General features: G+C 35.0%; 4 protein-coding genes across 11 annotated transcripts in view; 2 read left to right on the top strand and 2 right to left on the bottom strand.

The window, feature by feature from the left end:
* Positions 1-84: 84 nt before the first annotated feature.
* LOC126924903 (structural maintenance of chromosomes protein 3) lies at positions 85-6,785 on the top strand. 6 transcript variants are annotated; one of them, XR_007713753.1, is made up of 19 exons: positions 335-477; positions 1,196-1,271; positions 1,358-1,536; positions 1,627-1,785; positions 1,851-2,010; positions 2,081-2,366; positions 2,445-2,619; positions 2,679-2,792; positions 2,871-3,121; positions 3,193-3,336; positions 3,395-3,706; positions 3,803-4,114; positions 4,194-4,686; positions 4,758-5,020; positions 5,109-5,274; positions 5,379-5,517; positions 5,596-5,833; positions 5,909-6,256; positions 6,373-6,785. XR_007713753.1 is itself a non-coding variant. In XM_050739910.1 (19 exons), exons 5-19 carry the CDS (start codon positions 1,720-1,722, stop codon positions 6,033-6,035), a joined length of 3,246 nt encoding a protein of 1,081 aa, XP_050595867.1. In that variant the 5' UTR covers positions 535-902; positions 1,050-1,092; positions 1,196-1,271; positions 1,437-1,536; positions 1,627-1,719; the 3' UTR covers positions 6,036-6,785. The 6 variants fall into 6 exon arrangements, 5 of the variants coding, with proteins under 5 accessions (XP_050595851.1, XP_050595841.1, XP_050595867.1 ...); XM_050739910.1 differs by lacking the exon at positions 335-477 and adding exons at positions 535-902; positions 1,050-1,092 and having other exon boundaries at positions 1,437-1,536; positions 5,909-6,785; XM_050739900.1 differs by lacking the exon at positions 335-477 and adding exons at positions 535-902; positions 988-1,092 and having other exon boundaries at positions 1,437-1,536; positions 5,909-6,785.
* LOC126925145 (signal peptidase complex subunit 2) lies at positions 6,481-7,820 on the bottom strand. Its single transcript, XM_050740448.1, has 3 exons — positions 7,661-7,820; positions 6,993-7,297; positions 6,481-6,913 (listed from the first exon to the last, which is right to left on the bottom strand). The coding sequence occupies exons 1-3, from the start codon at positions 7,688-7,690 to the stop codon at positions 6,670-6,672; spliced, it is 579 nt and encodes a 192-aa protein (XP_050596405.1). The 5' UTR covers positions 7,691-7,820; the 3' UTR covers positions 6,481-6,669.
* Positions 7,821-8,042: 222 nt separating this feature from the next.
* On the top strand, positions 8,043-11,469 carry LOC126925023 (pre-mRNA 3'-end-processing factor FIP1). The gene is made up of 4 exons (XM_050740137.1): positions 8,043-8,327; positions 8,574-9,482; positions 9,598-9,941; positions 10,020-11,469. Exons 1-4 carry the CDS (start codon positions 8,148-8,150, stop codon positions 10,138-10,140), a joined length of 1,554 nt encoding a protein of 517 aa, XP_050596094.1. The 5' UTR covers positions 8,043-8,147; the 3' UTR covers positions 10,141-11,469.
* Positions 11,470-14,889: 3,420 nt separating this feature from the next.
* Positions 14,890-23,226, bottom strand: part of LOC126924892 (pumilio homolog 2) — a 63,294-nt gene continuing 54,957 nt past the window's right edge. For 2 of the 3 annotated variants that reach the window (XM_050739854.1, XM_050739862.1), the window contains 8 exons: positions 22,947-23,187; positions 22,314-22,478; positions 21,909-22,028; positions 21,534-21,828; positions 21,202-21,442; positions 20,640-21,030; positions 20,391-20,559; positions 14,890-20,269 (listed from right to left, as the gene is read on the bottom strand). In XM_050739854.1, the coding sequence (XP_050595811.1) occupies positions 19,954-20,269; positions 20,391-20,559; positions 20,640-21,030; positions 21,202-21,442; positions 21,534-21,828; positions 21,909-22,028; positions 22,314-22,478; positions 22,947-23,187 (1,938 nt within the window). In that variant the 3' untranslated portion in view covers positions 14,890-19,953. The remainder of the gene's footprint in view (positions 20,270-20,390; positions 20,560-20,639; positions 21,031-21,201; positions 21,443-21,533; positions 21,829-21,908; positions 22,029-22,313; positions 22,479-22,946; positions 23,188-23,226) is intronic. The other variant, XM_050739873.1, reaches the window with a different exon arrangement.

The raw sequence follows: 23,226 nt of genomic DNA, 5'->3' as shown, positions 1-23,226 counted from the left end.
AGTTGTCTTTGGTTAGAAAATGGTATTTTTTTGTTTCTATAATGGCCACGGAAACGCATCTCCCGCCCAAATCTAGGAACTTTATTGCACCGTCGCCTTGCAGATTATTTTACAAATGTCGCTGTGCCAACAAGTCGGTTGAACGTTTTTGTTCCATTCAGTGACAGAGAATTTAAGCTTTTGATTGAGCTGTTGTAGGGTGTTAACACGAGAAACACTCGTGTGAATAATAATCGCACCATGTATATCAAACAGGTATCACAAAAAAGATTTAGAATATCCTCTAAGCTCCTGTCTATTTTTGCGCGGTTTCTACAACTTCCTTTTGATAGACGCTCTTCGTTCGTTAGAAGTATGGCTACTATCGTTTAGTGTTAACACGCGTAAACATTGTTTTACGCACGATGCCTCTATTCCTTTACATTCGGTATGAATATATTATGCGATTACACAGTTAGATTAATACCTTCAGAAAATGTAACCACACATGTAAATTTACCTACGTGCAGTGCCGAACATAAGTATTGGCACACCCTGTAAAATGGAATAACTTTTTATAAAATTGGACCAAATGTCTTGATTTTTTTAGTAAAATTAAAAGGATAATAAATATCATACTTAAAAGGATTAGTTTATTGAATGATGCATAAAAAAATAATTTTTTAAAAATGCAATTGAGCACAATCACGGTGAAAACAGTGAAAATCACATTTTACCACCTTTTCATTTGAGTTTTTAATGAAAATTAAGAAAATGCGTCTTATAAATTTAAGTCAGTTATACATATGCTGAAGATTTAATCGGAATCAGTTAACATTGCTATGAGTTAGAAATAGCTAAAATTGGTAAAAATCGTAATTTTTCACGACTTTCGGCCTATAACTGTATGTTCAGATAAAAAGGTTTGTTAAAAGTTTGATCTTTACTATTTTCTTTGTGATTCCGAAAAATTGTAATTTTTCAAAATGTGTTTTATATGTCATCTAGCAAATTAATCCATCTAACTTCTAAAAAAAAAAATCACATTGCTCTGTCTGATTTTAAAACAGATATTCCATTTTAAGGAAAAGGCCAATACTTATATTCAGCATTGTAAGTAATTAGAAATATGTGGACAAAAATTTTTATATAAGAAAACTTACAATTTTAAGACATGCAATTCATATTTATACGCAATGAATCTTTCTGTGATCAGGTGATTATACAAGGTTTCAAGTCATATCGTGAACAAACAGTGGTAGAACCCTTTGATCCAAGGCACAATGTAGTAGGTATGTGCATATATTTCATTTACATCATTTTAATGGTATATAATGTTTTTTAATCAAATTTACGAATGATTTCTCTGAATGTCAAGTTGGAAGAAATGGTTCTGGCAAGAGCAATTTTTTTTATGCAATCCAATTTGTTTTGAGTGATGAATTTTCTCATCTCAGACCTGAACAGAGACAAGCTTTATTGCACGAGGGCACAGGACCAAGAGTTATTTCTGCACATGTGGAAATTATATTTGATAATTCTGATGGGAGATTACCGGTATGTAAAATTTGCTATTACATAATTTTCATGCATTATTGTTTATTTAACAACTTTCTGTTGCAATCTCTACCTTATTTGTTCTTATAGATTGATAAAGAAGAAGTATATTTAAGAAGAGTAATTGGCTCAAAGAAGGATCAGTATTTTCTTAATAAAAGAATAGTAACAAGGAATGATGTGATGAATTTGTTAGAATCAGCAGGATTTTCAAGATCGAATCCATATTATATTGTAAAACAAGGAAAGGTATGCTTCATGGTGTGTTTGTGATTTATAAGAACGGGAAAAATATGATACATTGCATTGTGTAGATTAATCAAATGGCAACAGCACCTGATTCTCAAAGACTTAAATTATTAAGGGAAGTAGCTGGTACTAGAGTATATGATGACAGGAGAGAAGAATCAAAATTTATTTTAAAAGAAACTGAAGGGAAACTAGAAAAAATTCAAGATTTTTTAAGAACTATAGGTAAATTATTATTTAAGTTAATGATATCGTTTTGAAAAATAATTAGTAATTTATAATTGCATAATTGCAGAGGAACGTTTAAAAACGTTAGAAGAAGAAAAAGAGGAACTTAAAGAATATCAATGTTGGGATAAACAGCGTCGATGTCTAGAATATACGATTCACGAACGAGAGCTCAAAGAGAATAAAAGAAAGTTAGAAGATCTGGAAAAGTCTAGAGCTAATAGTGGGGCTGAACAAGCCAGATTATGTGCAGAAGCAAAAACTGCACAGGAAATGGTGAGAGCAGCAACAAAGCGCCTTAAGGAAGCAAAGAAAGAAGTGCAAACTGCAAAAGAAGAACGGGATACACTAAGGTAATATTCTTAAGATTACATGTGAACAATTTAAAACAATTGTTTATATTAGTTGTAAATTGAAGGTAAAATTTTCAGTGCTGAACAACAACAATTATTAAAAGAGAAAACTAAGTTAACATTAACTATTAATGATTTATTGGAAGAAGTAAAAGGAGATAATGATAGTCGAAAACGTGCTCAACAAGAATTAGAAAAATTAAAAGTAAACATTGCAGCAAGAGAAGCAGAATTAGAAGAACTAAAACCGGAAGTAAGTTATATCATTATTAATATGTTTGATAATAATTTCATTAATAATTATTATTTTAGTATGAAGAGATGAAACGTGTTGAAGAGGAATGTACACGTGAATTGCAATTAAAAGAGCAAAAACGGAAAGAATTATATGCCAAGCAGGGTCGTGGCAGTCAATTTACTAGCAGGGTATTCAATACAACATAATTGCATGCAAAACGATATAGGAAATATCAATAATTTATTTGAATAATTCCTTCGTGTTAGGATGAAAGAGATAAATGGATACAAAATGAGCTTAAACAACTTACCAAACAAATTAAAGATAAGGAAGAACATGAAAGAAAAATCAGCGAAGATTTAAAACGAGATGCAGAAAAACAAATTACTTTAGAAAAAAAGATCGAAGAACATACACGCGAAATGGAACAGCAACGAACTTCGATAGACGAGCACAATAAACAATATTACGAACTTACCAAAGCAAAGGATCAGTGTCAAGCTACTCGAAAAGAACAGTTTGTTTATTATGTAGCCTTTTTTATAATCAAAGAATTTTTACAAAACATAAGCAAAATTTTCGTTGTAGATATCGACAAGAGAGTGTATTACAACTCAATTTATCTGGACTAAAAGAAGATTTGGCCAAGGCAGATCAAAGCTTACGATCTATGGCAGGGAAACCTATTTTAAATGGTCGAGATAGCGTACGAAAAGTGTTGGATACATTTCGGTAAGCATTATTTAAGTAATTTGAAAATGTTATTTTCTAATGTACGTTTTCTTTCCAGAACTCGTAAAGATATGGCCCATGAGGTAAGTAGTTATTATGGGCCTGTGATTGAAAATTTTAGTTGCGACAAGAGTGTTTATATGGCTGTAGAAGTGACTGCAGGAAATCGTTTATTTCATCATATTGTCGAAACTGACAAATTTGGAACAAAAATTTTAAAAGAAATGAATAATCAGCGTCTTCCGGGGGAAGTAACATTTATGCCTTTAAATCGACTCCATGTAAAAGACATAGATTATCCAGAAACCGGTGATGCCATACCTATGATATCACAGTTAAATTACGATCAGAAGTATGATAAAGCTATGAGGTAAATAATAATAAAATTTCTAGTAATACATTTAATTGATATAAAATTATAAAACAATAAAATACGTAATATTTTTATGTTTAATTTTAAATGCAGGTATATATTTGGAAAAACATTAATCTGTCGTAATTTAGAAGCTGCTACAAATTTGGCTCGTACCTCGGGTTTGGATTGTGTGACTCTTGAAGGTGATCAAGTATCCTCAAAAGGGTCTTTAACGGGCGGATATTTTAATACACTAAGATCCCGATTAGAAATACAGAAAACTAGATCGGAATTAATAGCTCAAATTTCATCTCTCGAATCTCAGTTTTCTACTCTTAAAGAAGAAATCAGAAAAGCGGACCAAAATATCAGTTCTTATGTTAGTGAAATGCAAAGGACTGAAACTAAAAATAGTAAAGCTAAGTAGGTCACTGAAAGATGAAAATGAATGTTTGTATGAAACATAACAATTAGAAATCCGACAATTTTCTTATTTTTATAGAGACGTATACGATAAAATGAAAGCAGAAATACGACTTATGAAGGAAGAGTTAAGTGCAATAGAAAGATACCGCACACCGAAAGAAAGGAGTCTAGCGCAGTGTACATCGAGTTTAGAAGCAATGCGTGCAACGAAAGAAGGTTTGGAAAGTGAATTACATCAAGAACTCATGGCACAATTGTCTGTTGCTGATCAACGTCAAGTTGATACGTTAAACGATGACATAAGGCGCTTAACAAAAGATAACAAAGAAGCATTTGCTAAGCGAATGCGATTAGAAGCTGAGAAAAATAAATTGGAAAATCTGTTAACCAATAATTTGGTTAGAAGAAAAGACGAATTGGTTCAGGCATTGCAAGAGATATCAGTAGAGGATCGACAACGTCAATTAGAATCATCAAAAGCACAACTAGGGGATATTGAAAAAAGATTAGTGAAAGTAAATGCAGATTTTAAAGCTCAGAATGAAAGAGTAACTAATGCTATAAAGAAGGTAAATATAAAAATTATTACCTAAATATATTAAGCCTTATACATGTTATATATGTATAAAGTCCTTTGTAGCAAAAAGCGGAATCTGCAGAGGTCGAAAAGTGGAAAGCCAGGGAGAAGGAAGCACAGGAAAAAATAGAAGCAGATGCTAAGGATCTAGAGAAACTAGCCAGCAAATTGAACATTTTACAACAGAAAATAGTAGAATGTACACAAAAAATTACCGAACTTGGTGCATTACCTAGTCAAGAAGTATATTCCAAATTTAGTACTCTGACTACTAAACAGTTATTTAAGGAAATGGAAAAAGCAAATAATCATTTAAAGAAATACAGGTAAACTAACAATAAAATAACACATATGGAGATATGAAAATGTTTTATGTTATGTTATAATAACTTCTACTATTACCTTTTGTTTTAGTCATGTAAATAAAAAAGCATTAGATCAATTCATGTCATTTAGTGATCAGAAAGAGAAATTGGTAAAAAGAAAAGAAGAATTAGATAGAGGTGATGAAAAAATTAAAGAGCTAATGTCAGTACTTGAGCAACGTAAATGCGAAGCAATTCAATTTACATTCAAACAAGTATGTAATGTAATTTTATTCTATGCTTACATTGCGGTACTGTTTCGCCGTTTGCCTTTTAACTGTTACAAGTGAAGCACTCAAATCGTTCTTTTCATACTTAGGTAAGTAAATATTTTAGCGAAGTGTTCAAAAAGCTTGTACCATCGGGTCATGCTCAGTTAGTTATGAAAACAGCAGATGGTGACGAAGGAGACGATACGACAACAGAAGCAGCTGATTCTGATAGATTTATTGGTGTTGGTAAGAAAAGACGCAGCTTTCTATTTTTGTTAGTAAATAATAAATAAATAAATCATTACGAAATCTTTTTTGGTACAGGCATACGAGTATCTTTCACTGGTCATAGAGCTGAAATGAGAGAAATGAATCAATTGTCTGGAGGACAAAAATCACTTGTAGCATTAGCATTGATATTTGCTATCCAAAAATGTGATCCAGCGCCATTTTACTTATTTGATGAAATTGACCAAGCGCTAGATGCACAGCACAGAAAAGCTGTAGCGGATATGATCCATGAACTTAGTTCCGATGCACAATTTATCACAACAACCTTCAGGTAACATTCTACTATTTTTTCTGAATTAATATATAATCTCTTGTACAATCACATACATAGTTAATTGTATTATAGACCAGAATTGCTGCAACACGCGAACAAATTTTATGGCGTCAAATTTAGAAATAAAGTTTCTCACGTTGTATGTGTAACACGAGAAGAAGCAGCAGATTTTGTAGAAGACGATACAACTCACGGTTAATGTAAAATATGAATTATTTATAAATTATATCATCGATCTGGAAACGGTTATTTTTTTCAAAAGCAAGGTTTATATAGGGTGTAAATTAGCTGAACTATATTGCGTTTACTCTTCTTTTTTCTTTTTTTTTTTTTTTACAACCTTTTTAAAAATAAAACTGCACATTTTATGTTAATGTACCTGTTCAGGGAACAATGAATAATCACTTTTATTTTACATCGGTAAGTCACGAGATATTTATATACTCTAAACATTTGTTACTTTGCTTTCTTTATTCTTTGATTGTTAAAGATATGCATAAATCACATTTCAATGGTCATCATCCATTTAATTTCAGCTGTGATATTGAAACTGAAATTGTCGAATAGAGCATCACGTAATCATGTAAATAATTCACTAGTAACGTAAAGGAATACGGAAAATTTTTATTCTATTAACAACTATGTAAAAGTTTATATTTGTTTTCTATTGTATTTAAAAACGAATTACAATACGTATGCCAAAAATCGTCGGATTTTTATTTTTGAGATAGATTTACATCAATATGAAGTATGTATATGGAATATTAAAGACAATTGTTCCATGAATTGTAAAAAAAGAAATAATTTCGTTCAATTGAATATCATTCCTCCTGCTACTTTTCTTTACGTTGATTAGTTAAACTATCATGCATACTTATTACCACATTTTCTATTAATTCTGGTATAACAATACCATTGATATCAATAAAATTTGCAATAGATTTTGTAATACTAGTTTCATTCACGTTTCCTGTGGCTGTACTTCTGACGGATAGTACAAGATTATATTTGTCATCATGTCTCTTTAAATATGAGCTTGCTTCCCAAACCAGATCTGAATTAAAACCTGCTGGATCTCTGAAATAAAATATGATAATTCGCAACTCATTTATAATCTTAGGAAACAGTAAATAATATCAAATTTAATGCATTTTACCTTTCAATGGCTACTATAAATATACCCTTTTCTTTGTATGCTGTATACAAAGTCAAAAGTGCCATTAAAAAGAAATATAATGAAACACAAGCAAGTAACACAGGCTTCGATTCAGGGAAAGGATATAAATAATCACAGAGGAGGGCAACAATTGCAACTATTATAGCAATTCCACATAGAGCTAATCTTCCATCCAATAAAGCAAAATTCTCTATGTAATTGTATTTTTTTGTAAGTACACCCTTAACTGCATCATCTAATGCATTCTTTACTGCAGATCCATCCCATTTGTTGATTTTGATTGTCTGAAACAATAAATTTTAGAAAAAAATTAAATTGTTTAAGCAATAAATGAATTAAATTATTGTGTATTACAGTAGCGTCTCGTGTTTAATACCGGCGAACACAAATTTATTTCAGACGTGTATAAAAGATAAATTGATAATAATTAGAAAAAAGCATAATGTTATTCCGAATAAATTCCCATTAGTAAATACAGTAAAATGAAATAAATTACAATTTTTATGTTGTTGAAGCGTCATACGTGGCGTGTTTTAACCATGTTATAGCTAAGTTGTGTATTAATAAATTTGTATACTGGTGCTAGAAAATTCAGAATACATACTTTATTAAGCATTCATTTATTAAAGTCATACAATTAAACTTACAAGATTTTCTGCATTCTTATCCGGACCCATCTTAACCACAATCTTGTAACAAAACAGTTATAGTTATAACTATACTAATTCAGTATATAGAGTTGTACCAGAGATGATCTCTAATTGTACACGTCAAATCATTAAACCTTTCGGTACATTCATACCACTATAAGAATACTTTTTTTTTTACTATGTGATAGTCGGTACATGATTTATCACACTTTTATCCTTATGAATGATTAAAAGAAATGTAGAAAAATTATTTCTTAAGATAAATTAATAAAGATATCGTACATTGAACGCTTTAAATTATAATTAATTACAGAGAGTTAGTTATTATACTAATCTCTGTGGAAGGTTGGCAAACTTGCAGGAAGAAGAGCTCGTATTTTGATTGTTTAAGCGTGTCAAAGGATGTATAGTTCTATGTTTCTCATGGACATAGCAATGTATGTCTATGGTATTTCTTTAGTTGTCAAGTTAAAGGAGAGGAAAAATGGCGGATGAAAATGAGGATCAATGGTTATATGGAGATTCGACTGACGGAAAAGAATACACACCAACGTCTGCTCAACCAGAAAGCCAAGAAAATGATTCGCTCCCTGCTGCGATACAAGAAAAGTCAGAAACCTTGGAAGATCAAAAAACAGAAAATGTTCCTGATGCACCAACAGAGGTATGCCTTTTCTAACCTATTCATCCGGTTATTGCTATTGGATTCCATTGAAAAAATTGAATAAAGATAAATACAATGAACTAAATACTTAAGCTCTTTTGATACGGAATATATGCGTGATTAGAATATCAATAAAGATACTTTATTATAATTAAAATATACCTTATTACTCGCACAATATAACCTATTTGAGAGGTAAACGATCTGAAACTAAGTACAATCTTGAAATGACATTTATTTTCATAGACGCCTGAAGAAACAGAACCACAGGAGGAAGAGTCTCCTCGAGCCGATAATGTTCAGAACGAAAACAATACAGAAGTGAACAAAAATGGTGTACGAGAAGTTTCCAGTCAAGAAGATGGTGAAGCTGCTAGTGATTCGGATTCTGATGACGACGTACACGTTGTCATAGGTGACATTAAATCAACCCCAGCATATGGTAGCCTCAATATCAAAAGAGGAGGATTACTCACAAATGCATCAGGAGTACCAGATAAATTGAATAAGCAACCTGGAAAATTTAGTATAGATGAATTTGAAACTATAGGCGTTATCAATGGAATGCCTGCTCATGAATTTAATTTAGATCAATTAGAAGACAAACCTTGGAGGCAACCTGGTGCAGACATTACGGATTACTTTAATTATGGCTTTAATGAAGAAACATGGAGAGCTTATTGCGAAAGGCAAAAAAGAATGAGAAGTGAGTCTGGAGTAGGCTTAATATTGAATGCAGGAGGAGGCGGCGGTAATGCAGGCAGCATGAGGGTACCTCAAGTTGCAATTACTAATGATAACAGTAAATATTCTGGTATAATGGGGCCAAAAAGAGCAGGTCCGCCTCCAGGAAGAAAAATGGCAGGAACAATAGATGTAATTGGTAGTTCAGGTTTGGCTTCCAGAAGAAATCTTGATAAATCTCCGCCAAAAGGAAATGTGATACAAGTAATGACTGCAGATAGGAGAGAGTACTCTAGGAAGCCAGGTTATCCTGATATGAGTGTGCCACCTCCAGGAGCAGGAATGCCTCCTGCATTTGATATACCTCCTCCTGGATACCCTGGAGAGCCAGCTCCTTTTTATATCCCAGAAACAGACCCATATTATCAAAGCTATGAACCTACACAAGATAACCAATGGGGCAATGATCCGGTATATCTCAAACAATTTTATTTATCCTACCAACCTGATCTTTCCACTGCATGATGTCAAGCAGTAAGTAGCTTTTTATTTCTAAAAAAAAATTTGATTATTCTTTTTACTTTAGACATGGCAACCGACAAATTTAGCTATTCCAATGACAGAGGGAGAAGATGATAAAGATACTGGCCCAAAAACGATACCAACTATGGTTCCTCCTACAAATATTCCTCCTATAATGCCACCTAGAGATTCTCGAGATCGTGAAAGAGATCGAGAAAGAGAAAGAGATCGCGACAGAGAACTAGATTCGATGGGACGGGACAGAGAAAGAGATAAGGATAGAGATCGCGATCGTGAGCGTGAAAAGGATTCTATGATTAGAGAACGGGACAGAGAAAGAGACTCGATGTCGCGAGATGAAGAAAGAGATCGTGACAGATCTCGATCTCAGTATCGACACAAAGACCGGTAATGAAGCACTGCGGAATCAAAATTTAATACCGTGTCAATAGAACAATAACAATATTTGCCATATTTTTGTTTTAGACATCGACATCGATCCAGATCGCGATCTCGTAGACACAAATCGAGATCCAGAAGCCCAAGTCGGCGTAAGAAGAAATCTAGACGCTCTGAAAGAGAACGTTCTAAAGAAGAGAGCGAATAAAAATAAGAAAATATGTATTTACAAACATCCGTGATCACATTGGTATGCTGAATTTAAGATGTCGATTCATTTAATAATATAATTTTTCATGTTATTTTCAAGAATATACGTTGGTACAATTGTCGCACGAACTATCAAGAGACAGCGACAAATCATTTGATCAAGATTTATATGATACTCCTCGATCCTAGCCAACAAATAAGTTAGTATAAGACAGTACCAATAAACTTTATCTTTAACGATACGAAATGTTCATTACAATCCTCATATTTAATGCGTATTGTATACGTGTTACACTATTTACAATACACTTGTGATTGGTAGATCTACAAGGAAACGGGTATGGGACACCAAAACTACTAAGATTTGCCATTCAATGTATGGTTTTATATCATAATGTTATTACAGAAATGGTATTTTATAATAATTAAAAGTAATAGTAGTTTATTGGTAAATCACTCGGGAGTGAATTGATCGATACTTATACCGACTACATAGTCGGACTCGTACCGATCGATGCGTACACGCGCGAGTTCTTTTTTCTCTTTTTGTAAATTCAATTATACCACATTTTTTTTGCATCAAATCTTTCCATTTTTCATTATCATTAATATCATCATACATAATGGAAAAAAATGTTACATTTGTACAGCCATCATATACACGTTACATTTAGAATACCGTTAATTCATTATTTTTTTCGAGTGTGTAAGTGTGTAAAGGTGTGGTGTATACCTGATGCATTAGGTACGTCTACTAATGAGTAAAATGCTAATCAAGACAAACTACCAGTACGGCTACCTACGTTTTAATTTCAATTTTCTTATTTTCGAATAGTTATTTTGGAATTTTAAGCGCGCTTTCGAAATTCAAAGTGATCCACTGAATTATTTGTGAATCTATTAATAAAAATTTAAGAAAAGTAACAAGTGTTCACTAGAAGCGAGAACGTAGATCGCCTTACACGTAAATTGTCTCGAATCATCGGTGTAGGAGATGACAATAAATAATATTTAAGGTAGGTATTTCTTGTATACAAAAAAAAATGAAAAAGAAGACAAAACTCAAGCAACAGAAAGCATATATATAATTATCATACTAATTAATTAATGCATCTACTAGTTATAAGGTTTACAATACGAACAAATACCATTTAAAAAATATACTAAAGAATATTTAACTTGACTAAGTAAACGCTTGTAGTTTTATTTAGTGCGACAATTTTAAGGGAGAGCACTTACGGTTGTAAAAATGCAATTGCATTGACACGCTTTGTCCTTACTTTTTACTTTTAATATTTTTTTTTTTTTTTTAATAAACAAAAGAAAATACAGCATTTAATACAAAACGATGTACAAAATAAAGAGAAGAGAATAAAGAAAAAAATAAACGCATAAGCAAAAAGCATGAACACTAACGACGAAATAAGTTGGAATAACGTTTGATTCGAAGTAACCGGAAATGCACTGGATCCAAAGAGCAAAGCTTACGCGTCGAGAAAATCTAAAAGAGCGCGAGAACACTGAATCGATCGAATGAACAGGAAAATGTGGAAATTTTTCTTCGTTTCGTTTTGTTTTCCTTTTTTCCCTTTTTTTTCGTTTTATTGTAATAAGTTATCACGACATCCTCCTTTCACATTATATTCAGATTCGAAAATCCTTTTTATTTAACGTTCTAGAAAATATGAAATACAATCGACAAAGACGCTAATTAGTATATAATAATACCGTAACGATGTGTATCGTTCTTGGAAATAGTTTTACAATACATATATATCGGCGGAAACGCTTTGCATATTGTTGGTTTGACAGAACGTCTAACGTAAAGCCGCAAAACAGAACTCTTTGGACCTGGCAATGTTAAGGAACCGCTACCACCACGAGTCAAAAAGAATTCGTATATCCCAATTAAAGAATCGATCAACAGAAAAACAAGAATGCGATAATTGATGAACGAACGAACACGGTATATCGTTAAACAAGAAAGCAACAAGTAATCGTGGGAAGAACAAAACTTATTGCATGAAACCGTCTTCTGGCTTTCATGTGCTCGTAAAAAGTGATCTCGCGTGCGTCATTTCTCGCGTACCTTTTATTCTCGAAAAATTCCGGTACGTCGATTCTACCATCGACACGTGACTATTTAAAAAAATCTACGCTCTTTTTTTTTTTTACCGAGGAGTGAGTGTATATTACTTATTTCTTATTATTTCTTTCTTCTTTTTCTTTTTAAACGATTTTCTTTCGAGGTGGCGGTTTGTAGTGGCTCTCTTTCGTCGCTAGTGCATTTTTTATAAACCGTTTTTTTTTTTTTTGACATGCTCTCTTTCGTTAGTTTTTTCCTTTTTTAGTTTTTACTTAAATGGTACAATGACGTATTTTTTATCATTTTTTTTTTGTTTGTCTCTTTAATCTACTCGCACTGTTCTGCCTGCTTGTAAAAAACATCGTCGAAAATGATTCTTTTCGTGGCTATTTCATCGTTTCTACGTTCTATACACTAATATACAAGTTACGCAATTTTTTTGTTTTAATCCGTATGCCTGTCCGTCCCACTTATCTAATTATCCGCTAACATGGAATACATTTCTTGTTCTTTATATCCCTCTGCAATCTACCGTGTGTCCCAGAAGCATCACCGGCTCGTACATTGCTCGCGCGATCATCGAATAAGAGTTGTCTTTTTCTTCTCCATTTCGTTCAATGCATGAACGATTGTTATCATGAAACGACAATGTTAACAAGAAGCTAAGAAAATAAGAAGAGAGCTTTCAAAAACGTTACACGTTTTGTTGTCACAAAATTTCACACCTCTCCTCTCCAAGCGAATCGAGCAACGCAACATGTCAAACAATTTATAATTACAGCTTATACATGCTTCGTATATATTACAAACAGCTTACGATTTAGCCGATGACGCCTTTTTCTTTTCATTTCGCCGAAATGAACGACATTTAATTCGCAACAATGTACACGCGCATACGATTAAATATCGAAAGAAAAATCATGAATGACACGAGTCGACCCGCGTGCAAGTGTAAGAGCCAGTGGCGTGGCAAACGAGTGTACGCATACATATATGACATATATCTGACAAATATATACGATATATATATATTTATATATATATGTTCAATTAGCCCTGCGAATCCGTGATTGTTTCGTGTAACCGTGTTGAGGATAGATGTGTACGTGTATACTGTGAGATTATGTAATGTAATGAAAATGACGATATCTCTGCGGTGAGAATAGCGCGCTACTGTACATCAGTCTTAATATCAGGGCGCACCATTCCCGTGGATGTTCTTCTACGTCCTCTTCGTCCTTCCTTGGTTCACGCGTGCGACCGCGCGCGTATTCGCGTCCCGTCACCTAAAGAGGTAGCCAAAGGAACGGTGAACCAAGGATGTTGCGAATCAATTTTCTATTTCACGTTTTCCTTTGTTATTCGATTAACTGTATAGCGCCATGGCAGTTGAAACCGGTGGGTGCGAAGATGAAAAATGAAGAAGAACGCGGTGTCTTAGATCTGTGTGCTTCTTTCGCGCGTGTATGTTGTGTGTGTGTGTGTGTGTATGCGCGCGCGTGTATATTGTATGTATTCGCAAGCTTGCATTCAACGAAGAGAGGTAAGCTGTTGCTCTTTTTTCGTTGAATACTTGTAAACGGATACCGTGGCATATCATCACATCATCAAACAATATCGATCTTGTATGTCTACCTATGTGTGTAGGGCATGCGTGATATATGCACATGTAGCGTATACGTGTGTGTAGATGATTGTATGTTGCGTGTGTGTGTACGATCGAGTGTGTTCTACAAGTGGGAGGTCGCAGATCTTTCATATATATATAATACAATTAGCATGTAGTATTAAAATCATATACAATTGTTACAATATTTAAATAGTACTTATTACATATATATCATATATCGATAGTTTTCAAAGGTTTTAGGTATACATATACAGATATATATATATTTATATGTATATATATGTATAATCAATTATTTATAGGGTTGCTTAATTGTCCTCCTCTTTCGGATCATATGCGTTCCCACCGGGAATCCTTTCTTGATTTTGCGTTTTCTGTATATTTTTGTTCCTTTATCATGATGTTCGCAAGATACCTTCAAGAAAGAGTGGCGTGTGACCGGGTATAGATGGGGCGAAAGAGAAAGGGATGATTGTATCTAAAGTACAAATATTAAAGGCTTAAAGGGATATACGTAACGCAACGTGGGAACGCTGTCATATTACTTGCACGATATCTCTGTATATGCCGAATCGAACATCGCGTTGATCGTTTGCAGATAAATGTTGATATATAAAACAGTAGTCAATTTATCTTTCGCATAAATTTCGTTTAATCGATAAATCCTCGTCGTGCCCCTCTTGGTGAACTATTACAGTTACAAGAATTTAGAATGGGGCATTTAACTGAAATTTAGACGAGACAGTAAAAAACATTCGTTTATCAAATACTGTTGCATGTGATCCGTTACATATACAGGGATATTACGACACGAAGATACTCCTTTGATAATGTGATCGGCGTGCGCGAAACTTCATGAATACGAATTGTGCTGCGGCGAATTTCAATTGTTTTTGTCCAATTGAATTGCTAGATTGGGATGTTCACACGCCTTCTATAAATTGGAAGAGACGAACGAGCCGGTCGGTCGTCTTTCCCCTGGTTTTACTTTGCTCGTTTCTTCGTTAAAGGCAAGAATAAGTTCGATACTGTTTGCGTTACAAATCCCGCGATTCGGATCCTTTATTAACAAAATTTTTTATTACTCGGTGACGAATCGTATAATCGCACAGAAATTTACAAAAAGACATACCAAACTGTGTATACAGAAATACTGAATAATGTGTATCGCACTTTTACATATTTTACAAAGAGTACACGCTCTCAAGGAATAGGATGTACGATTCGCTATAGCTAGACAAATTTCGCTGACGGATCTGAGATCGCACAATCCGTAATGCAGGAAAAGAACGAACGGTGAAAGAATACAAAGTTCAAAGTTACAAAAAAAAAAAAAAAAAAAAAAAAGAAAAAAAATATCGAGAAACCGTCGTGTGTAATGTTATGTGTACCATGAACATATAATTCCGATTTTTCCATCTTTTTCCCGCTCTTTACGTTTTGTTTTATACATGGTGCACGCGCACATCGTAGAAGTCGCGCAACCAATAATTATTTCATTCTTCTCACGCTATATAAAAAATTTACACTATTTATAATCAAAAGTTATTGATGAATTTCATTTCCATTCCTCAGAAGCTTAGAGATGTATACATATATATAACACGACAGCAATAAGGTTGTCAACCTATCGCTAAACATTTGCACTAAACTGTGTTTTTTTTTTCGTTTTTTATCTTTTAATTAAAGTAAAGATTCATATCTTTTCTTTTATTCTTGCTTCGAAAGGACAAAATGAAAAAGCCCGGAGCATAAAAAAATGTGTTCGTACTATTTTATGTATCATATTTATAAAGCGTTATATACGTGAGTTTGTCATACTCGTGTTTTCATATATATATATATACGCACATATATATATATGTATATATATGTATGCATGTATGTATGTATGTATATATATATATAAAACTGTGTATAAAGCAATTATTAGTAATAACAATAATAATCCGTAGAGGAAAGGTCGTTAATCAAACAATATTGATAATTATAGCAATAATAATAATAATAATAATAAGAAGAAGAAGAAGAAGAATCATAATAATAATGATAAGAATCATAATAAGAATATTAATAATATAATTATAATAATAATAATAAAAGTATAATAATAATGAATAACCTTAGCTGATAAGACATGAGATTTTGCGTTCGATTTTCGCTTCTGTTGAGTGACTCTTCGGTATTCATTTTTTGCGTTTTTTTTTTTCCTAACTCGACAGGGTGATTATCGATGGTTCTATTACAAATGAGATGTTGAATTCCGACGTTTAATTTACAGATGATGCGCGCGATTTACACGGACGAAGGAACTATCGTCATTCCTTATTAAATATTAATACAACATATTAACGTCGCATATTTATTTAACCCGCGTTTTAAAAACGGCAAAGTATCCTGTCGGCTGAGGATGAAAAGTGGCGGTTGGAATGTCTCTGTCCTGTATATGTTGAGTTTTTCCATTTCGTTATATCGTACATGTGACACTGTTTTTCATCTTTAATTTCTCTTTTTTTTTTTTTCTATGTCCTCGATATTTTTTTGTTTGCTATTCGCGGCTCTAAAACGAGCAGCCTCCTCTCAGCGATTTCCGAAAAGATCGAATTCAGGTGTGGGGAACGGTAGCTCGCGTACGTTATCATCCATTCTCCACGAGTACCAGTACCAATCGATCGAATTACTCAGAGAATCCGTGGGCAGATTGGAGGGAAGCAAACGAGAAAGAACGAACGGTCGTTTAAAACCCGATAAGTACTGAGTCTTACGCACTTCCCCTCCTAAACATTTCCAAACTTTTCCTCCCTACTTTTGAACCTGTCGCGCCATTATTACTTCTTGACAGCGATCCTTCAGCAAAGACGAAAGAGAAAGAGAGAAAGGGTTTACCTAAGAATTTGTCAATTTCGTTAATAAATCGTTATTTACAATATGTTACAAAGAAAGCGGCTATTTTCTTCCTCTTCTTTCTTTTTGGCTCTTTCCTTTTCTTTCCTTTTCCCTTTTATTTTTCCCATCTTTTTTGTACAAAACCCTGACGGACCTCGAGTTGTTTGAGCTGGTTCCTTCTATCTTTATTTTCTTGTTCCTCTATTTTTTGTTTCCTTTTAGAATTCTACACGTTTAACATCTAAGTTAACAAAATATTATACATTGTACACAGTTGAGATACAACTCGATCTTATTACAACTACCTATCGGCTGTGAGAATGCAACACGCAACGAACTTCTTCTTTTTTCGAATGTATACAAATAGGTGCGGCAAATGTGCGGCGCACACGAACGTCGAATTTAAAAACTTAGCAAGATGTTCTTTTTGTACAACCGTCGAGAATCTCTCGATGAAGAATAATTATATACATACATACTCGTGAAGTGATTTAGATGAAACGTTCTACTTCGAAATGCTGTTCTGTTCTTCGAATTTCTCAGAAAACCTTTTAAGAACGAGCTACAGGTTATTCCAATTTTGTCTTCAAAAATGGAATAATAAATCTCCAATTTTGATCTCAATTTTTATTCCTCTAGGAATACGTCTTAAACAAATATAAAACTCCTACGCAACGAAGTATGCGTGAAAGTCGCCGAAATGAACTAAGTATATGGGTGAATTGTACAAAAGAAAATCCTTCGGAAAAGATCGCTATGAAATTGATGATTTTGATCGATGAACTGCTTCATCGAATGTACAAAATCTTAGGAATATAGAAAGTGATGCAAAAATACGTGATGCATGCACGATGTACGAAGCTAATCGTTAAAGCGAACGAGGCGAGACAGAGAGGAAAAAAGATATGAGAGATATAATTATGCGTGTCCTTTTGCAATGCGAAAGTTCGATTAAAAGGAACAAGTACGATGTTATTGAAAACAGCTGAGAGGTGCTCTTTCCAACCGTCTTGTGTGATCAGTATATATAATACAATTGAAATGCTTGGTGTGTATAACATGTTTGAACTAATGTGTGAACGTGTTGTAAAGGCGTAGGGAAAGAATGGCGCGAAAAGATATAGATACACACGCATTGGGAATATTAATTTCCTGACGTTTTCCTTCTTTTAAAGAACGCGTTATCATTTATACAATGTACAATGGATCTCGGTTACGTTCAAAAATCACCGCGATAATCGCGATGGCTGCGATTATTTAAAAATGAAAGGGAGTTATCGGGGATGTGGATCAGAAGGGGTGGGATTTTTGGATGAATTCGAACATAAGTGATTTCTTTTCTCTAGAGTGTTTCCTTCGTCAAAAATCTTCATATTTTACAATTGAAAAGTATGTATAAATGTATGTGCCTGTACGTGTATAGAGGGGGAGATCGATGGGGTGGTTGAAACCATTTTTAAAACGGTAGGAGAAAGGGAAATATTAACGTATATTGATCGAGGGTCAGCAGCATTAGAACGTAAATCATATTTAAATTTAATATAATTAGTAATTATTATAATACACGATATTCACAAAGTTCGTTAAAAAGGAGAGAATTCCCGTGAAAAATAAAATATTCATTGAATTTACGGTTCCTCACGATAAAGTTGTCACGTCATACCTATACACATTTGTTATTTATTTATATCACAATTTACAAAATTTGGGGATCTCAGGAATAGGAGAAAGGAGAAACAGGGCGGAGGGGCAAGGATCGGGGAGAAAAGGGATGCAAAAAGGATGTAAGAGAGTAGAAAAAAAAATGCTTCGCGCTTCAGAGCGACAAACGTAAAAATGAACAAAGGAGAACCGTGCTAACGACTTGATGTCTCTCCTCATTGTTTTGTTTCTGTCTTTTAGTTTCATTCTTTTTATCTCCTGTTAAATTCTGTCTTCGAGAGAAATACACACATATACATAATATACTGATTCATCCTCCAAATTCTTATAAACGTAAAACGAGTAATAAAATTGATTTCTCTTTGTTTCTCTTTTCTTTCTTTTACGAACAATTTGAAGCAATCAAGGGGGCAGATCAGCGGTCAGGTCAGGGGTACTCAGCTTCATTCCCATGTCAAACGCTATGCTAGATTTAATCAACATATCTGTAGCTCCTAACCTCTATCGAATCTGAATCGATATCGATTCAATGATCGGACGTATACCGCACAAACACTATTTGCAGCGTGCAAAGATAGTACGGTACACTTGCGATCAAAACATTTCGTGCATGGTGTTAACGGCCATCGCACCCTCATTACAACTCGATATAAATGCATGCAGCTCTAAGATCTATCCTAGCTGTCTAAACACAATTTTCTCTTCTTCAAAATTTTTGTTGTTATTACCGAGCTTTAATCACGATGAGCCGTATGACTCAACTAACTTCTCCTCTTGTTCTTTCATTGTTTTATGCTTTTCTCATAGGTGTTTAAGTGTTTGCCATAGGACAGAGCCTATGCTCTTTCAAAAGAGTGCTGAGTTTAAAGAGCTTAACGATTTTACCCAAAATGAGGGAAAGTATGTTATAAATTGTTGGAACTATCATGCCGTTAAAACTGTTCTAAAACTCATTGCAAATGAGTGTTGTTTAAAATACAATCAGCCATCTCAGCACTAGTTTTTTTTATATAGTTGCTCGAAGCTTATCCAGCTATTGTGAAGAAACTCGGCTCTCGAACGTTATTAATGCAACTTTCGCGACATTTCAATGTAAATCGCTATTGATATATTATTCGGCAGCACGTTTGATTACTAATAGAAAAAATGCACTGTACTAACGTTATTTTAGAAGTTGATCTTTCCTGACACACATTTGACCTAAAAATTCGTTCTCCTCGTACCGTAATTTCGCGTTGTCCATTCTTGTTAATCTGTACAAATTGTTAACGTCTCTCGTTCTTTATGGTTTTGCAAAAATAAGAAAAATTATCTCGGTAGTTCTTTTTTTTTCGTCTTAAGTGAATACGCGCGTGTTATCTTCTTTCAGCTTTATAGTTTCAAGAAGGGACAACGTGACAAGCGGCACATTGAAATGCATATTTTTTTTCTCGTCCATTATATGTTTAATGACGATAGATACGTTGCATAAATATTACGTAGATCTTAGTACGTGTTTTTCTGAACGTACGAAGATCCTCAAGTTGTTACTTTCCGAAACCGTACGCTTATAAAACCTGCGTTGGCTGCTGAGCTGGTGTAGATACTGCACCAGCAGCAGAAGCAGGCGGTCCAATAGGACCAAGATCACCTCCACCACTCGTAGCACCAGCAGGTGTTGCTACCCCCATTGCAGATGCAGTTTTCATGAAGAATTTCTCCAGCTTGACAATGATGTGCTTGCCATAAGTGTACTTGCGCAAGCTACCTAAATGTGGGCGGATCTTGTGCATCAGTACTTTACGTTGTGCTGGTTCTGCTACATCGATCATTTTCTGAACCACGTAGTTAGCATACTGATCCTTCATCATGACGTTCAATGCGCTATTTCGTAACAAATATAAAAAGTAAGTAATATGTTCTATAATAATAATAAGTAATAGTAATAGTAATAAGTAATAAGTAATAAGTAATAGTAATAAGTTCTATATGTTGCGAAACATACTTGTCGTTAAATCCGCATACTTCTTCAATGAGTACAGCACGCTCTTGTCTTGTAGCATGGGTCACGCACTTTTCAACGACGTTGCTCGCAAATTTATGTTGAGAGAGAGTAAGTACTTTACCCCTAACACTGCTGATTAACTGTGCTTTGTCTTCCGGCTTTCCATGTTCTATAAAACAAACACGTACAAATGAGTTACTCTGGTAGGAAAAGAAAGCTATAAATATATTTTTAAGCAACGACATTTACCAAGCACATGTTGGATCACATAATTTCCATATTGATCTTGAATAAGTTGGTCAGTTGCAGCGTGTAACTCTTGAAGAATGCCCTGAGTTTGTTCAGGAGTGCAGTGCTCAAGAATACGTTGAATTACTCTACAACCATAGGGATGAGTACTCAAGGAATACACTTGACCAGCAAAAGCTCCGATTACGAACTGCAATGCTCGTGGTTCAACGCACTCGATGCATTTTTGCACAACGTGATTTCCATTTTGATCTTTAACGCATTTCAAAACGTGCCCGTCCAGTTCACGGACAATCTCTTGTTGCTGTTCTGGTCCGATCGATTCGAGAGCTTTCTGAATTACTCTACAGCCGTACATTTGCAGTGCCAAAGGCAGTACGTGTCCTCGAACCTAACATCAACGATTAATTTAACGCTAGTAAAAATCTAAAAGACTTTATGGATCTACTTTAATCGTTCAGCTACAATTATTTTCGATCAATAAGTATCAGTTGACACGCAAAGGTATTCATCATTTAATCTACTTCCTACATACGTAAATAAAAATGAACGTCGTAATTACCTTCTGGGCAAGGGTGGATTTTTGTTCCGGCGTACCGAACTCGAAGAACTTCTGAATAACATAATTCCCGAAAACATCGGTCATCAATGAATAAGCAGAAGTAAGGATCTCTTGGAACACAAGTTGCTTTTCGCTGGCCGAAGCGCGTTCTAATTTCTGCTGAATAAAACGGGAACCATGCTGATCTTGACTGAATTCAACTATGTGATTGGCCAAGTCACGTAGCTGAAGACTCGGGAATCTGAAGTATATGAGAATTGCTTGTAACATAAGCTGTGTTACGAGACAACGAGACACTCGTGTCCTCGAGTGATAACTGGGGAAGCACGTACCGGTTATTCCTAAAGTCTTCTAACAAACGTGATCGTCCACCGGCATTTTTGTCCCCGATGCTGGTCGTTCCACTGCGGCCAGGTTTGCCCACTAAGTTCGGGAAAAGAGAGCTACTAGAACCGAAAACCCCGTTGGCTGTTAAAGCTGGAACTGCGCTAGCACGGAACTTGGCTTCAGCGCCGGGGGCAGCGGATACCCGACTTGCTCCACCGACGAGTCCACCTAAAGATCCTCCCAAAGTTGGCGGTGGTGTTAAGGATAATCCTAATGGGCTTGGCGATGCAGTTACCGTGCCTGCAAATAAGATCGTGCAACTGTAGACGAACGTACTTAACCCTGCGAATTATACAACACACAGAGCAGCGAATCAGTACCTAGGGCTCCGTAACTCTGAGGCCATTTTGCACGGCTGTACTCCAAGCTAGGGCTGAAAGCAGATGTATTTCTATCGAACGAATCTCTCCGGGCGGTCGAAGAAGCTCCAAGACCTAGACCTGAGAACAGATAAGAAGAGATGCGAGATTTTCTAAAAGCCGAATTCCATTAAGGGACAAGCTCACGATTGTCGATGTATGATTGTTTTAAGATATACAAAGACGTCACTAGGAGAATACGTTCAAAATGACAAGTGTGTAAAGACAAACGATAAGGCTCTTGCAAAGCATGCAAACATATGCGGTCGTTATGTACAAAAGAGAAAAATCGAGGACACCGCCGACGCCTGAAACTGAAACATCCGTTTCGAAAGAGTGTGTTGTTCGTTGGCTAGGAATGTGTACCTGTACTCTGAAGCTGAGCGGGCGAGCCTAGTGCTCCCAGAGGGGAGCCGCCATATCCTAGTGCCGCTAAACCTGCGGCTAGTCCTGATCCTTGCTGTTGTGCCTGCTGCACCGCGACTGCTTGAGCCTGTGCAACCACTGCTGCTGCACTGCACGCCGCCAGACCTGCACCAAAAGCCCGCAACCCACACACGCTCTTAGTTATCAATTAATTTGCCGTACCTTACCGACCTTATACCGTCTATAAGCCTAGCGGTACACCGTTCCAACACATACACACGCACGCTTCCGGTATCGACAACGAATTCGTACTAGACATTTTTAGTCACCAGGTTAATACGTGGCGTGTATACACGTATGTACAAGTAACAAAGAAGTTATTCGACGTTAATATATATATATAAATACATATGTATATTTATACGCATAACTGTTTCTCAAAAATTCACCGATATATTTAATCGTGAGTCATGCATATGTATAGGCTATACATAATATGTATATAGATTTATATATATATGTATATCACGTAGAACAGAATCAATATGTCGGAAAAAAAGTAACACATATCTACAATGCTGATGAGCAGTCCGGATATTTAATTACAATCTCTATGACTACAACGCTTCTTACCCAAACATTCTCCAGGTGTTGCGTTACTATGGGACGTAGGAGTTGGCTGAGAATATAGACTCGGTGGTGGTGGAGCCGGTGGTCCTGGTGGTGGTTGTGACGGAGCTCTGTTTACCAAAACGGGCGCTGGGCTGACTAATCTCATAGGGGTTGCCGCGGAGCTTAACCCACGCACCCCGCCCATCACGATGGATCCATTTTGATCGTAGTACGCCGGTATCACCTGATATTGGCCTTGAACCTGTCAATACACCGATATAAAATCAGCTGTATATCAAAC

This window comes from Bombus affinis, chromosome 2, assembly GCF_024516045.1.
Source record: "Bombus affinis isolate iyBomAffi1 chromosome 2, iyBomAffi1.2, whole genome shotgun sequence".
In the NCBI taxonomy this organism is placed as follows: Eukaryota; Metazoa; Arthropoda; class Insecta; order Hymenoptera; family Apidae; genus Bombus; species Bombus affinis.
The sequence above is the reverse complement of the archived record's forward strand: the minus strand, read 5'-3'. Positions and strand labels throughout refer to the sequence as shown.

Excerpts from the sequence above, each read along its gene's own strand:
- LOC126924903 (XM_050739884.1), top strand. The coding sequence starts at position 430 with ATGAATATATTATGCGATTACACAGTTAGATTAATACCTTCAGAAAAT. Across the intron at positions 2,011-2,080 it reads AGATTTTTTAAGAACTATAG|AGGAACGTTTAAAAACGTTA; the intron begins GTAAATTATTAT and ends GCATAATTGCAG. Across the intron at positions 2,793-2,870 it reads GCAGTCAATTTACTAGCAGG|GATGAAAGAGATAAATGGAT; the intron begins GTATTCAATACA and ends CCTTCGTGTTAG.
- LOC126925145 (XM_050740448.1), bottom strand. The coding sequence starts at position 7,690 with ATGGGTCCGGATAAGAATGCAGAAAATCTT. Across the intron at positions 7,298-7,660 it reads ATAAGAATGCAGAAAATCTT|ACAATCAAAATCAACAAATG; the intron begins GTAAGTTTAATT and ends TTATTGTTTCAG. Across the intron at positions 6,914-6,992 it reads TTTATAGTAGCCATTGAAAG|AGATCCAGCAGGTTTTAATT; the intron begins GTAAAATGCATT and ends ATTTTATTTCAG.
- LOC126925023 (XM_050740137.1), top strand. The coding sequence starts at position 8,148 with ATGGCGGATGAAAATGAGGATCAATGGTTATATGGAGATTCGACTGAC. Across the intron at positions 9,483-9,597 it reads ACCAATGGGGCAATGATCCG|ACATGGCAACCGACAAATTT; the intron begins GTATATCTCAAA and ends TTTTTACTTTAG. Across the intron at positions 9,942-10,019 it reads CAGTATCGACACAAAGACCG|ACATCGACATCGATCCAGAT; the intron begins GTAATGAAGCAC and ends TTTTTGTTTTAG.